Below are 16,713 nucleotides of genomic sequence, written 5' to 3'. Positions count from 1 at the left end.
TACCTGATGTAACACTTGGCAAATAAAAAAAAAACAGTCTAAAAATGTGTCAATGCCAATTTATATTAATGCGTTTCCTTCATTGTTTAATTGAACAATGAAGGAAACGCATTAATATAAATTGGCATTGGCACATTTTTAGACTGTTTTTTTTTATTTGCCAAGTGTTACATCAGGTACACTTTCAATGGCTTATTCTTGCACAAGGTTTCAGATTATAATTATCTTGGCGTCATATTTACCACTAACATGTCCTGATCGAAATATGTTAATTTCACTTGCACTGAAGCAGTTTGTAAGCTTGGATATTTAAGGCGCAATTTCAGCATTTCTGTAAAAGAGACTAAGGTTATAGTGTATACATCTTTAAATCGGCCCATCCTACAGCATGCTTCTGCTGCCTAGAACCCTCATGTCCATTGTTAAATTAACCTCATTGAGAGCATACAATAAAAATCTATCAGATTCATACATCGTCACTATGATCAAGATTTTTCATCCTCTCGTGCCTTGTCTTCAATAAACCCAACCCCTTTTATTGTACGCCGTCACATTGAGCTACTGAGGTTCCTGCATTGCATCATCAATGTTTCTTATCGTGTCTCATATTCCGTATATATTCCTTCAGATATTCCCCGGTAAAGTAGGAGTCACTATAGCCTTAACATTAGGCCTTACTTTGCTGGATCCTATAATTTTAAATATAGTTCTTTTTCTCAAGCACTATTGAATAATAAAACTTAATCTCGGGAACAAATAGGTGAATGTCATTACATGGTGTCCTGTTAAAATTAATTCCACCTGAGTTTCTGTATTTTGTTGCTACTGTGTACTGCTGTTCTCATGCTTTGGTACTGTATCACATTATTCTGAGTTACATTTTAGTCCTATGTCTTATTTCCTGTGAATTTAAATTTTATTGTTTGTGTTTTTGTATGAGGTTTACAATATATTTGTAAACATCCTCTTGTAATAGCCTCATAAAGGGGTTAATTATGTATGTATGTATGTATGTATGTATGTATGTATGTATGTATGTATGTATGTATGTATGTATGTATGTATGTATGTATGTATGTATGTATGTATGTATGTATGTATGTATGTATGTATGTATGTATGTATGTATGTATGTATGTATGTATGTATGTATGTATGTATGTATGTATGTATGTATGTATGTATGTATGTATGTATGTATGTATGTATGTATGTATGTATGTATGTATGTATGTATGTATGTATGTATGTATGTATGTATGTATGTATGTATGTATGTATGTATGTATGTATGTATGTATGCAGGTATGTATGTATGTACGTACGTATGTATGTATGTGTGTATGTATGTATGTATGAATATATAAATAAATACTAAAATATGCTAATGCAGAAGTCTCTGTTCAGTGATTCGCCATCTGGACTGCCATTGCAATGATTCTTCCGTTTTCTTCCCTTTTCTACGCGAAGAAGTGTGAAGGTCGTAGGCACACCAATGGCTTAATATCGTAGTGAAGTTTAAACCTAAAAAGCACTGTAAAAGGAAGTGGCACTATTCGTTTTTAGCGCACTTATTTTAGCAAAATGAAGTCGAGAGTATGATGGAATCCCATCAGTCCAGGGGAATACACAAATATCAAATGTCATTCTATTGGTCGGTGTCCCAGTGTTTTATCGAAATTGAGCAATACGTGTAAAATTCTAGATGTTTGCTTCAGAAGTGCGTGTTTGGAGCAACGTGCGCTTGATGCCTATCCAGTATTGCGCATTGCTCATACGCCCCGTTCCTCAGCAGTGGTTACTGCTGTGTTCCAATAGCTTAGAATATATTTTCCATGTGGTTCACACCAATAAGCGAAAAAAGAAAACGCCGACGAAAACGTACCGATCTCTTCCAGATATTTTGAGCCGTGGTAGCAATTCTGATGAAAATTTTTGGCCACTCACTGGCCTAATAAACTTTGGATATCTAACAGCAATAATTGCCGTTGGCATGAAGAAAAAGCAATCCTACTTTTGTTGAGGCTATCTGAAACAACACTGGTCAAGGTTTCTTCAAACAAATTGTGTCAACATTTAAAACGTGCTGGCTCTAATCCGGCAGGGTATCGGGCAGCAAAGACGTCACGAAGACATCAATTGAACGGACTGTTCCTGCTTGAGCAAAAAAGCGACGCGTGTTGCATTTAAGTATTCCAGGGTGACAAAATTCCTTCATGAAGACAACCAATAGTGTTAGCATTGGCATTTTATTGCATTTTTCTCTTCGCTGCTCCTTAACGCCATGTAAAGTGTATTAGTGGGAATTTGCTTACTAGAGCAAATCGCGGGCTACGTCGCTGCATTATCGAGTCTGATTCGTTCTTGTTGTAGTCCCTGCCTAGTCAATATTCATCAAGCTTTTAATAACTGATGACCAATTCAGAATAATTTTGTGCAAATCGTTTCTTTTTTTTTGAGACACACTAAAAAGTTTCAAGCAAATAAGCGTGCAACCGATAACCTTTTATGAAAACAAGGGTTACATTAGCGGTAAGAACATTATTTGTGAGGTACGGCGAAAACACTAGAAGCCCTGGTACTTCTGTGCCTACCGTGGAGTGAACTGTATTCTCAGACCACTTCTCGGTCTGAGTACTAATTCGCTGACAAGTTCGACTTGGTCTCGCTGATCCAAAGACTTCAATGTGAAGCGACGAAGGATGTTTGCAATAATGATCTTTTCTTCAGCAAGAGCAAACTTTTGTCCTGAAAGCATACAAAAAGAGTAGAAAGAAAACAAGGTCATTAAGCGGAAGGCACAACTGAATACTTTGATTTGTATGCAGCCAGCACACATGGGCGGAGTGTTAGAAAAAGCACATCGTTGGCTGGCGAGTATTGATTTACTAGACCGTGCATTCGACGTGCATTGCCCTTATTCCATATTCGCACCCCCGGCCTAAGTGTTAGCACCAAAATTTGATTTTTTTTCCATTGAAGAAACAGAGTTGCTTTCACTCTCTGAAGTAATACATTTTCACAAAATGTCTAAATTTCGCTTTTTTCCGTACCCACTTCAGAAATCTATCCTCAGTTATAGTTTTTAAGCAACATGCAATTCTACCTGCTATTTGCACATAATCTTGTACTAACTGCAAACATGCCTCGGAGAAGAATGGTCGGCGTCCTGACTGAGGCACTCTGTTGACTGTGCCATTGACTAGCAGAGGACTAAATTTAGTAGGGGTGTGCGAGTGTGCAAACATATCGAAAAGCGAATCAAATATCCTTCTATTCGATCAATCGCGAGCGAAACAAATAGTGTACATACAAAATTATTGAGAACAAATGCAAATTGACCAAAGTGTCAAATTTTCGAATATATTAGTTATAATTATTAGCACGAAGTTAGAATAACTCACAGCGTATTTTTTTGCCAAATGTTTCAAACAAAGGGGTTCACAAAAACGCCATATACGTATGAATACTTCCGCTATCGGCTTGCGCCTAATCAAAGGCTAAGTGCCACAATTGTGCCCATTCTTGTAGCGGCGCTCACAGTGCTCATACATGGAAAGTGTCGCAGCCACTGCAGCCAGACTGTCGTGGTCGTCATTATTTTTTCAGCGTGGCCTATGCGCCCGCCGCCGGGAAGTCTGTCTCTTCTGCGTAAACTCAGGGGCGCACTGAATAGGTTTTTTTTTTAAAGGTTAGAGCCTGTAAGGTTAAAATGTATTGTTAATTGAAATGGGAAATGCCCAAATGTGTCGACTACATGTATACTATATTTAGGAATATTATCCGATGGACTAATAAAATAATTATCAGACATATGTGAGCGAAACATTCGAAGTGCAGTTATTCAATTTTAGTACAATTTATTTGAAAATGAAGAGCTTGTTCTGGTATTGTCATGCCTGCATGTCATTCGAACACTACATACACTCAAAAATTCTTGCAAGCACATTTTCAAAAGTAAAAGTTGCTTATTACCGATTTTTCATATCACCAAGTAGCGCCATATCAATCGATATGGTTTGGTTTAGTTTGGGGGGTTTAACGTCCCAAAGCGTTTCAATATCCGCATATTGCCCTTAGAAACACTGGATGTTTTGTGCTCTTTATTGTCAAAATCTCAATCCACATGGCTTTCACGAACGCCATTAAATTCTCAGTTCGAGATTGTACGAAAAACTTTAGAAACAATATTTTGATACAATGGGACGATTAGACTATTCCCAAGGATGTGCCCATTTGTTTGATAATATTGATCCATATTGATATATCCAAAGTCGCATAAAAATTAGTGTAAACAGTGCACCAAATTGGTTTTCTGTGGCAGTTTTAACAGCTCGCTGCGAACGCAGAAAAAAAAAAACATTAAAAGAGAAGTATTGCTGCGCTTTGGACTGTTCCCATCGATATATTCGCAACTAGCTTGTAATATTCCATAGTAGCGACCCCTTCAAAGTGATGTCCAGGAAAGATGGACTTGTTATGTTCCTAAGGAATGGGATAGAGTGCCTGCTAGTAACAGGCTGATTTCTTTAATTTCATTCACCTGGAATTTGGTTGCTTAATGTTCTGTTTTGCTATCTAAAGAAGTTAGCAGGAACATGATATCGAGCAAGTGTCGGCAAGCGAATTTTGTTACTCTTCATAAGCATGCAACGCTGTGTGCGACGCGTGGAATGTAAAAACCAGCGAAAGGATTGAACATGCGGGGATGAATAAAAATGCAACGCACATTTCAGGGGAAAATCAATTCACATTTTACAACAGCTACTCGCCTTTAATACGCTATTTAAGGCACAGTTAGATTTCGCATTAAGATCTTAAACCATCATTTCACTTCTCTTACGCAAATGATATATCGTTGTTTAAAAATCGCGAAAAACCGGCCTCCACAACGGTATGAGGGATGGCGATCTAAAGTTTTCTGTTTTATTGCTATGCCCAACTGAAGCGATTCCACGCTAATGTTTCAATAATTTGTTTTTTCCTACTTTTTAAGTAGCCCCCGGCACTGTTTAAGAGAGCTGGTGCCTTATCCCAAGCGATACAGGGTGACTGGACTCCGTCAGCGTTGTTCCTCAACACAAGAAACCTACGGGCACGCTTTTTAGTGTAATTTAACGTAATTTAACGTTTCCGTACAGTTCTTTATGAGTTCGTTTATCGTGGTCACATTCTGCTCAATAGAGCTTACCATGCACTGCGGGCTTTTATTTTCTTCATCTGCAATACCAGGGTTGCAACTGAGCCTATACCTCCCGCAAAGTTGCAAGTATATGCATGAGCTTGAAAGATGGAATTCAGCAAGCTGCACTGAATCATGCATTTCACGTTAACTGCATTTTTGGGGCTGCATAAAACTAAGTCAGTATAACAAATAGGACAGCATACCCCAATTCTTTTCCCCTATGAACGTCAGACTCAAGCCTGATAGGGCTAAACAAATTTTCTGGCGTATGTTGTCTGTATCGGCTCAGCAGCAGACATTTCAAACGTTTTTTTTTTTTTTTTTTTTTTTTTTTTTTTTTTTTTTTTTTTTTACCAGAAGCCTAGCTAAATCTACAGCTAAAACACGAGGAAGTTCCGAAACGTCGGGTGTCTTTGCAAGAATTTTGTTGCCATTCCTGTGGTTATTATTAATGCTTCCCAAATCAGATACAATTCTGAAAAATGGCTTTTTTACAGCCGAGGAATGTAGTAGTTTAATTGCTTTCAATATATGCAGCAATCTATATAACCTTGCCCATGTTACAATATTTTTTTTTTTTTTTTCACGCGCAGAGGGACAAGAGCACAAGAACTAATCAACCACTTAATTCGCAGGGTCGTTTATTAGAGGTGGGTGCGAAAGTATTCCACTTTATCTTCTACAGCCTAATAGCTAGTTCATCCTTTGCTGTCAATACCGCCGCTTGCAATGGCAAACCGGCCTTCCAGGACCCCTTTAGAACTCAAATGCACAGTTCCTGGGCTTATTTCAGGATTTGCAATCTTTTACCATGCTTGTTTAAGCGATACGTTCGAAACAAGACGCACGACAGTACGTCACGCAAGCCATGTCTTCCAGTTTCGGCACCTGCAGCACCAGCACTCGTACCGCGTGTATCCGCTGGAACTTTTATGGCGGTGTGTGGCCACGTGCTCGCAAAGAGCGAATCAGAGGCTCGGCGGCGAAGAGAAAAGATATACAGCTCTTTCCCCGTTTCGGAGAATATCATACATGGCCTGCAGTACATAGGTGCCACTGTGAGACTCAGGAAGTTTAAGCAAACGGATCTCGGATAGCATGGCTTATACGTATAGCCCCTGCTTATCTCATGTACTAAGACCTCTTGCTGGCATATTCTCTTTCGTTATCAATAGAGGAAGGTAATTGTTCTATACGATAACTTTACGGTCATAGAATTATTACACTGACCCAATGTTGTGACCATTTGGTGGATATTATCGTTGCGGCCGTGAACAGATATAAAGTATAGGCATACTTTTATAGGTTGTAGTGCTGTAGCTCACTGCTACCCCTGCCGCCCCTGCCGCATAACTGGTTTGCGCTGTTATATTTTAATGCGGAAACATTTCTACCCGCATTCTTGGATTTCGCCGGATTGGCTGTGAAACTTCCTTCTAGCGCGAAAAATAACTCGCCGCTAGGGGGTTTTGAGTCCACGCCGATGCAAAGTCATCAGCTTCGCTGGCCAGCACCACTGCGCCAACAACGTAGCCGCGATTTCTCTGTGGGTTAAGCTGGCAGTCGTTCAAGCTGAACTTCTGATGTTGTCATCCCAGTCGTATGGTCATCGCCTCTGATAAAGTTGGAATAATGACCGTAATGAGGCCTACTTCATCCTAATAAAAGCCCATATAGCCCCCACTAGATACTTATCTAAACAAGGCAAGACTTGGCAAAACAAAGCCAAACGAAGCAAAACGTGCCTAAATGAGCGCTGAAGAATGTTTTTGCATGTATATCCGTGCTTAGTCCAGTTAAACCACCGCAAATAATGATAAAGAAGATTTGTAAGGCTATTCTATGAGGTTATATTACATACCTTCGGCGTGGAGGAGGCGTATTCATACAGACGTAGACTGGAAACGTCAAACGTTACAGCCACTGAGACACCGTGGCAGATTTTTTGGGTTAGTTTCGGTTTGCAAAAACCATTCCCCCAGAAATTAGCGCCTTAATATCTATCCTAGATATAGATGAAGGTGAAAAAAAGCGTTCCAGTTAACGCTGAGCTTTATGGGCGGGCAGCTGCGTATACCATCCGTCACTGCCGTTACCACTGTCACGCCGAGAAGCCCTTACGTGACAACAGAGAGTGAAAGAGCAGACAAACGCAGCGTCTTACCAATGCAATTCCGAGGTCCCGCTGAGAATGGGAGGTAAGCGAACGGGTGCCTTCCATTTGAGTTTTCTGGAAAGAATCTCTCCGGGTGGAATTCTTCCGGCTTGGGAAATACTTCGGGATCTCGATGCAGGAAGTAAGCTGCAATCTGCACTACGGTTCCGGCTGGAAGGGTTGCCCCGTCTTTTAGAAGAAAAAAATAATTAACCGCATTACTTATGCATTACTGCCCAGTGGTAAGAACAGAAGCGATCATTATTTATTAGGAGGCAATAGTTAATTCTCTATCATTTTCATAATTGCACTCTTACCTATTTCAAACGGTTCTTCGCACGTCCTTGCTATTAACGGTACTGACGGGTATATTCTTTGCGCTTCCTAAGGAGAGATGAAAAATGAAAAGTTGAATCCTTATTTATATTTTTCTTACCAAGATCCGTTTTCGAGCTGGACGATACCTTAATTGCGCACTCAAGATATTTCATCTTCCTTAGGTCTTCGGAGGATACGTAGCGTTCTCTGTCATCCCCAAATATTGCGTCGAGTTCCTCTTGAATCTTGCGCTGTTCCTCCGGACTGTGTCCAATAATGAATAGTGCCCAGCTTATGCCCATTGCTGTCGTATCATGACCCTAAAAATGGAAAGGCGGTAAAACTTTTATGATGCTCTGTCTACTTCTGACTGCTTCAGTGGTAAAAATGTGCCCCCAATGAACTTAAACAGCGCAGCTTCCCATAATTTGTATTCAGGAAACAGATGCTGGAACAAGGCGCTCCATATGCAAAAACAAACACTTCATATAAGTAAGTGCTACTTGCCTCATCGCTTGCTGTTGTCCCTAAACCCTGACCACTCTCACAAGGCAAGTGTAATCGTTTCAAAATCTTGTGCATTAGGTGGCACTGGAGCTGAACCATTGCTGGCGGCCGCCTATTCGATACCACGGATATCATCAATGAACTTTTAGAAATGCTAACATTTACTTAACGCTAATTGTTTAATTTTAAGCTGTCTGAAAATCTGGTTTTGATTTAAAAAAATAAAGAGCAACACAATAAAGAAAAAAGCAAGGATGTGTACTTGCTGAAAAGATTTGGGCGCTTAATCTCGCCGAGCTAGTAGCGAATCGCGGAAAAAGAACAAGTGACGGCTTAGCTCAATTAATGACGTGACATCGCCGTTCGGTATGGCGAATCTCCTTTGCAGGCAGCCCGGACTAGTAGCTCGCTCTCCATGGTTACCGACAGCGATGTGCACATGACGAGTACATTGAGGGAACAGCATTTGGTGGGTGAGGGAGGCGAAGAGCGTATGCGCACTCAAAAGCCAATGTTCAAGGTCAATGTCATTCCTATCAGGGTGGCCCCTCGTGGACAGGGGTATGCTATAATATGCATGATTTGGCTTTGGGTGAGCTGTTGATATGCTATTTGGCCAATGGCGTCTTCAATGACAGGCCCACACGGAGATTCTTGGTTGGGTTTCACCGATCTAGTTAGCACTTTCCACTAAAAGGTGGCGGCAGCTTGTGCGTCTTGAACGAAGCTATAGCGCCTGAGCAACCATGATAGGAGAACTCAGCGGATCCCAGTCTTTAAAGCAAACTTTTGCTGCGGCGCAAACGGTTACAGTGGAAGCGTCGAAGCCTTCCAACACCCAACAAAGCTGTTTGTGCGCGTTGCTAGGCTGCATCAAGATATAGAAATGCGTCGACCCCTGGAAGCAAAAGAAAGACTGCGACGGCAGACAGTTTGAACCTAAATGGTTCAGAACAATAAAGGGTGTTGCTGCAAGGAGGCAGGGAATTTAAATTCCTGGGCAGCCATCAAAAAGTACAAAGTACATCATAAAGAACGCACGGGAATTGTACATCGGCAGCTCCATTCAAGGTTCAGAATGCGAGATTTGCGATAATAGCGCGACAGAAAGTGAACAGAATCATATGTGTATCAAAGGTGGAAAGAGCAATTCTATCATTTTGGCACCTAGTTTTTATATTCACACTTCACCATGTTCACAGAAATTTTTGTTGTACTCAGTTGTAAAATTAAATATTTATTAAACTGGGCGCGTACTTCCAACAATTATGATCTTCAAAACCACATCAGCTGCTATTATTTCAAGACGAAAATGTCAGGAAATGTACCTAGCAATAAGTACTGCCTTCCTCAAATTGAAACTGCGTGTTGAAAGCTACTCATAAACCGGCCCTTGCCGAGGTTGCATTAATATGCAGATGTAGGAAGCGGTTAATGCTGTAATACAGTTTAACGTGACTATGCGGTTGTCCTTGAACCAGATATTAGTGTACAGACAACCGAAAAGCGCGACGAATTTCCTGAGAGACCACATAGGATTGAACTTGCAACTAGCACAGACAGAAACAAATATTCGCACTCAGTTACCTCGAACATGAATGTGTCCACTTCTTCTCGTATGTCTTCTTTCGTGATGCTTTTTCCATTTTTGAGGTGTTCCAGAAGAAGGAGGTCCAAGAAGGGCTTTTTATTTTTAACACCCGATTCGCGCTCGGGACTTCCATCGAGCTTGATTGTCCCCTCGCTGATCGCTGCCTCCAGCTCTTTTTTTCTTTCAGAAATAACCTAGTAAGGGGTAAAAACTAGTGAAAGGACATTCACCAATAAATTAACTTTATAACTTGAGTAGCACGCGGCAAGGAAGAAATCCTACTCAAGAAAGATGGCGTGCGCCCAAACCATCATTTTGAAACGGCTGCAGTCGGAGCTGAGTCGGGCTGGTTGGTTCAGGTTGGGGAGGGGGGGACGGAGAAAACAGCGCTTACAGACGGCACGGGAAAAAAGGGACAAACACATGCAATGAACAGGAACCATGTACCATGTACCCTATGTTTACAAAATGACTTGCTCCCTGCCAAAAATTGTGAGCGAAGCCGGCGTGAAACTGCTTTTTTCGCCGGAAATAAGTTACAAGGGCTGTGGAAGGGAGTCAACCAAGAGGTTACAAAAGCCTGTCAGAAGAAACACTGAAAGAAATTGGCCAACTGTTGTATACAAGATTCCAGTGTCATGCGGCCCATTCTACATCTTGGAGACCGGACACTGTGCTGCATCAATTAGGAGGGGCTGCGTGGACATGCGAAAGACAGAAAACCATTCACGCTGAAATAACACAGCAATTCATTCCGCCGACTGCAAAAACTGCGAGGCGTTTTTCAATGAGGCCATTCGTAGGCAAAAACATACCTCACACTAAGACCTCACACCTGATATCAGACGCTTTTCATATTCACAAATTCGGTGGCACGTGTGTCAGCCAATCATTGGTGGCTCTATACCCACAAGAGCTGACCTTTCTTAATCGATGGCCTTTTTTATAGCTCACCTATATGTACGTGACGATCATAATTACGCCGCCAAATGTTTTTTTTTTTTGTGTATGTGTGCTTTGCTTGCCTTGCGGGCTTTATATTGCTCTTTTTTTGGTTGGTAACAACCATTTGATTGTTTGCGCACGTTTCTGGTCCTTTTCGGCTGACCCGTCTGTAAGCGCTGTTTTTGTCGTTCCCTTCCAAGGGGCTGATGTCTAATAAGAAATGCCTGCAGAGAGGTTGGCAGGCGATGACCCTTCTGTCGGCTACTCTACACTGGGGTTAGGAAGAGGTTTGTGATGGGTGAGATTCAAAATAGAAGTGAGATGCGAACGTATGCAAAGGTACCGTCAGTGCGCCTGTTTACTGCCGCGAGTCCAAGTCCATGCCTTTGAAATCTAAGAAGCGCCCTAATTCCTAGCTTTTTGGCCAACCGTCTAAATGACAATCTGAATCAGGGGCCTGCTTTCTGTACGTGCCAATAAAGTGTTCAACGCTAGTATCTCCACCGAATACGTGAGACCAATCAACGTTACCTCGTGTAGTCCAATATATGACATAGTTTGGTTTGGTTTCTGAGGTTTAACGTCCCAAAGCAACACAGGCTATGAGAGACGCCATAGTGGAGTACAGAAATTTCGACCACCTGGGGTTCTTTAACTTGCACTGACATCGCACAGCACAAGGACGTCTTGCTTTTCGCCTTCATCGAAAAGCGGCCGCCGAGGCCGGGAGTCGATCAAGCATCCTTGGGAACAGTAGTCAAGCGCCGTAACCACTGCGACACCGAGGCGGGGCAATATATGACATAAGTGAGCTAGTTTAGAGAGTCTGCACGCCCCGTTATATAGAGATGAGGCTGCGTGAAAGCCGCGGTCAGTCTCAGCCTACGCAGAAGGCTTACGTGGGACATACATCGGTGTGCTATACGTGCGCTGAATTGGAGCCACTTATTAATCAGTCACTAGCAAGGGGCTCACTATCACTAGTACGGTTCCCACCCACCCTGCTTGACAAAATCGCGAAAACATGCGGATAAGAATTAGGTTTGAAAATAATTATGAAGACAAACAGGTCTACAATACTTATGGGTACAAATTATACCTTGGACTGAAATGAACTTTGAAAAATAGTAACCGCAGCAATGACAGCTTGCATAGGATGTGCCCTTGCTCGCACGTTTATCTATGTACTCCATTACCATTGTCAGACAAAACCAGGGCTTAACCACTGACGGCGATGACCATCAGCTCCTATATATATATATATATATATATATATATATATATATATATATATATATATATATATATATATATATATATATATATATATATATATATATATATATATATATATATATATATATATATAGCAGATCAATCAAGGGGGAATGAGGGTGGTCGTTATAATACATAAAGGAAAGAAGCCAACAGTCGGCGAGGCCAAGGGAAGCGTTGGGGTTGGTACTTTATGTCTTTTTTTTTTTAATGTTTACTTGAATAATCACAGAAATTAGTAATGGAATCTGTTTAGGGGAAAAATAATTAAACACAAAGTAGAAGAACAAACAACGTGCCGATGGTGGGATCCGAACCCACGACCTCCGAATAACGCGTCCGGTGCTCTTCCAACTGAGCTACATCGGCCGCTGTCCCCCCTGCTACTTTCTTGGGTATTTATGTTGTCTGTATACGGACCTTGAGAGTGTTCACCAGCGCCACCCTCAGCCATAACGGCGGACGTGGGACGTCCTTTGTTACCGCCAGCGTCACGTAGAACGTGATCAAGAGCGAGGGCGAAAGCTGTGCTAGAACCCTCTTACGCTACCTATGGCGCTGGTGAACACTCTCAAGGTCCGTATACAGACAACATAAATACCCAAGAAAGTAGCAGGGGGGACAGCGGCCGATGTAGCTCAGTTGGAAGAGCACCGGACGCGTTATTCGGAGGTCGTGGGTTCGGATCCCACCATCGGCACGTTGTTTTTTCTTCTACTTTGTGTTTAATTATCTTTCCCCTAAACAGATTACATTACTAATTTCTGTGATTATCCAAGTAAACATTAAAAAAAAAGACATAAAGTAGCAACCCCAACGCTTCCCTTGGCCTCGCCGACTGTTGGCTTCTTTCCTTTATGTATTATAACGACCACCCTCATTCCCCCTTGATTGATCTGCTTGTAGCTTACGAGGGTCTCGGTTCTGGCAGTCTTGAAGCCATAGGTAGCGTAAGAGGGTTCTAGCACAGCTTTCGCCCTCGCTCTTGATCACGTTCTACGTGACGCTGGCGGTAACAAAGGACGTCCCACGTCCGCCGTTATGGCTGAGGGTGGCGCTGGTGAACACTCTCAAGGTCCGTATACAGACAACATAAATACCCAAGAAAGTAGCAGGGGGGACAGCGGCCGATGTAGCTCAGTTGGAAGAGCACCGGACGCGTTATTCGGAGGTCGTGGGTTCGGATCCCACCATCGGCACGTTGTTTTTTCTTCTACTTTGTGTTTAATTATCTTTCCCCTAAACAGATTACATTACTAATTTCTGTGATTATCCAAGTAAACATTAAAAAAAAAGACATAAAGTACCAACCCCAACGCTTCCCTTGGCCTCGCCGACTGTTGGCTTCTTTCCTTTATGTATTATAACGACCACCCTCATTCCCCCTTGATTGATCTGCTTGTAGCTTACGAGGGTCTCGGTTCTGGCAGTCTTGAAGCCATAGGTAGCGTAAGAGGGTTCTAGCACAGCTTTCGCCCTCGCTCTTGATCACGTTCTACGTGACGCTGGCGGTAACAAAGGACGTCCCACGTCCGCCGTTATGGCTGAGGGTGGCGCTGGTGAACACTCTCAAGGTCCGTATACAGACAACATAAATACCCAAGAAAGTAGCAGGGGGGACAGCGGCCGATGTAGCTCAGTTGGAAGAGCACCGGACGCGTTATTCGGAGGTCGTGGGTTCGGATCCCACCATCGGCACGTTGTTTTTTCTTCTACTTTGTGTTTAATTATCTTTCCCCTAAACAGATTACATTACTAATTTCTGTGATTATCCAAGTAAACATTAAAAAAAAAGACATAAAGTAGTAACCCCAACGCTTCCCTTGGCCTCGCCGACTGTTGGCTTCTTTCCTTTATGTATTATAACGACCACCCTCATTCCCCCTTGATTGATCTGCTTGTAGCTTACGAGGGTCTCGGTTCTGGCAGTCTTGAAGCCATAGGTAGCGTAAGAGGGTTCTAGCACAGCTTTCGCCCTCGCTCTTGATCACGTTGTACGTGACGCTGGCGGTAACAAAGGACGTCCCACGTCCGCCGTTATGGCTGAGGGTGGCGCTGGTGAACACTCTCAAGGTCCGTATACAGACAACATAAATACCCAAGAAAGTAGCAGGGGGGACAGCGGCCGATGTAGCTCAGTTGGAAGAGCACCGGACGCGTTATTCGGAGGTCGTGGGTTCGGATCCCACCATCGGCACGTTGTTTTTTCTTCTACTTTGTGTTTAATTATCTTTCCCCTAAACAGATTACATTACTAATTTCTGTGATTATCCAAGTAAACATTAAAAAAAAAAGACAAAGTACCAACCCCAACGCTTCCCTTGGCCTCGCCGACTGTTGGCTTCTTTCCTTTATGTATTATAACGACCACCCTCATTCCCCCTTGATTGATCTGCTTGTAGCTTACGAGGGTCTCGGTTCTGGCAGTCTTGAAGCCATAGGTAGCGTAAGAGGGTTCTAGCACAGCTTTCGCCCTCGCTCTTGATCACGTTCTACGTGACGCTGGCGGTAACAAAGGACGTCCCACGTCCGCCGTTATGGCTGAGGGTGGCGCTGGTGAACACTCTCAAGGTCCGTATACAGACAACATAAATACCCAAGAAAGTAGCAGGGGGGACAGCGGCCGATGTAGCTCAGTTGGAAGAGCACCGGACGCGTTATTCGGAGGTCGTGGGTTCGGATCCCACCATCGGCACGTTGTTTTTTCTTCTACTTTGTGTTTAATTATCTTTCCCCTAAACAGATTACATTACTAATTTCTGTGATTATCCAAGTAAACATTAAAAAAAAAGACATAAAGTACCAACCCCAACGCTTCCCTTGGCCTCGCCGACTGTTGGCTTCTTTCCTTTATGTATTATAACGACCACCCTCATTCCCCCTTGATTGATCTGCTTGTAGCTTACGAGGGTCTCGGTTCTGGCAGTCTTGAAGCCATAGGTAGCGTAAGAGGGTTCTAGCACAGCTTTCGCCCTCGCTCTTGATCACGTTCTACGTGACGCTGGCGGTAACAAAGGACGTCCCACGTCCGCCGTTATGGCTGAGGGTGGCGCTGGTGAACACTCTCAAGGTCCGTATACAGACAACATAAATACCCAAGAAAGTAGCAGGGGGGACAGCGGCCGATGTAGCTCAGTTGGAAGAGCACCGGACGCGTTATTCGGAGGTCGTGGGTTCGGATCCCACCATCGGCACGTTGTTTTTTCTTCTACTTTGTGTTTAATTATCTTTCCCCTAAACAGATTACATTAATAATTTCTGTGATTATCCAAGTAAACATTAAAAAAAAAAGACATAAAGTACCAACCCCAACGCTTCCCTTGGCCTCGCCGACTGTTGGCTTCTTTCCTTTATATATATATAATGTAACGGATGAAATGGTTTTAATATAGGTGAACGTTGAATAAAGGACGGACGCACACGGCTCAGAAACCCGGAACACTCTGCGCGCGCCTCGTTCTCCTGCTGCTTCTCAGTGCGCAGTTACGCGGCGTAATTATATATATACGCAAAGGAATGAAGTCCCAATCGGCGAGGCTAAGTAAAACGTAGGGGATCTTTTTTTAAATTTTACTTTTCATATTGTCCTGAATTGATACTGTAATCAGTTTTTAAGCTGGAGGAGGAATAAATACAAAGTAGATGGTAAGGAAACGCGCCGATGGTGGGAAGCGAAGCCAGGACATCCGAATTTCGCGTCCGCTGCCCTTACCAACAGCTACATTCACAGCTGTCAAACTTTCAACTTGTTTGCATATTAATATTACCTGTAAACGAACCTTGACAGGGTTCAACAGCGCTACCCGCATTCTTAGCGGTGGACATGGAACATCCAGTGTTACTGCCAGAGTCACGAGTGGAACGTGATCGACAGAGAGGGCGCAAGTTGTGCGAGGAGCCTCTTAGGCTACCTATGGCTTCACAGCTGTCGTAAAGTTACACGAAGGAGAGAAGCCAGCAGTAGGCGAGGCCAAGAAAAGCGTAGGGAATTTTTTATTCTTAATATATATATATATGGCCACATCATGCACGCTTTCTGCCTCCGCAATGAAACTTGAAACCTTCCTGAACATGAATGTAGGAAACATAAATAGAGGTTCAATGGGAGAATTTCTATTCATATGTATGAAGGAGCCTCATTATCTGGCATAGGGCTTCAGTATGTAGACAGTATAGTTCCAAATGAAGATTTCATTCTTGCTTTGCAAATATACCTCATAAGCAGGATTTTGGGCTGGTTTACTAAGAAAGAGCACCTGCGCTCAGTGTTACAAGAAAAACAAAAACAAAACAGGCATTTGAGCTTCAAACATGCATAGAAAATTCACAGCCACAAAGACAAGTCAGGATACGGTAGGAATGAAGTCCGCGTTGATGCTCTGCATGGATGGGATATCATCATCAGCCGGACTATACCCACAGCAGGGCGAATGCCTGTCCCATATTCCTCCAATTGAACCGGTCCTGTACTAGCTGCATCCACTTGACTCCAGTGAACTTCTTAACCTCATCCACCTACCTAACTTTCTTCCGCCCCATGCTACGCTTGCCTTCTCTTGGAATCCAGTTTTTTACCCTAAGCGACCACCGGTTATCATCTCTTCGCACTACATGTCCTGCCCATGTCTATTTCTTCTCCTTAATGTCCACTAGAATGTCAGTAACTTTTATTTCTCTGACCCACTCTTCACGCTTCCTATCTCTTAATTTTACCCCTGCCATGTTTCGTTCCATATA

General features: G+C 42.8%; 1 protein-coding gene across 1 annotated transcript in view; it reads right to left on the bottom strand.

The window, feature by feature from the left end:
• Positions 1–2,232: 2,232 nt before the first annotated feature.
• LOC146203491 (cytochrome P450 4c3-like) overlaps positions 2,233–16,713 on the bottom strand; it is a 48,523-nt gene continuing 34,042 nt past the window's right edge. The window contains exons 8-12 of the mRNA XM_084588790.1: positions 9,753–9,950; positions 7,805–7,978; positions 7,658–7,724; positions 7,350–7,529; positions 2,233–2,748 (exon numbers count right to left, since the gene is read on the bottom strand). Of these exons, the coding sequence (XP_084444916.1) occupies positions 2,591–2,748; positions 7,350–7,529; positions 7,658–7,724; positions 7,805–7,978; positions 9,753–9,950 (777 nt within the window). The 3' untranslated portion in view covers positions 2,233–2,590. The remainder of the gene's footprint in view (positions 2,749–7,349; positions 7,530–7,657; positions 7,725–7,804; positions 7,979–9,752; positions 9,951–16,713) is intronic.

Source organism: Amblyomma maculatum, chromosome 1 (genome assembly GCF_055883805.1).
Source record: "Amblyomma maculatum isolate TAMU_Amacu chromosome 1, ASM5588380v1, whole genome shotgun sequence".
In the NCBI taxonomy this organism is placed as follows: Eukaryota; Metazoa; Arthropoda; class Arachnida; order Ixodida; family Ixodidae; genus Amblyomma; species Amblyomma maculatum.
The sequence above is the reverse complement of the archived record's forward strand: the minus strand, read 5'-3'. Positions and strand labels throughout refer to the sequence as shown.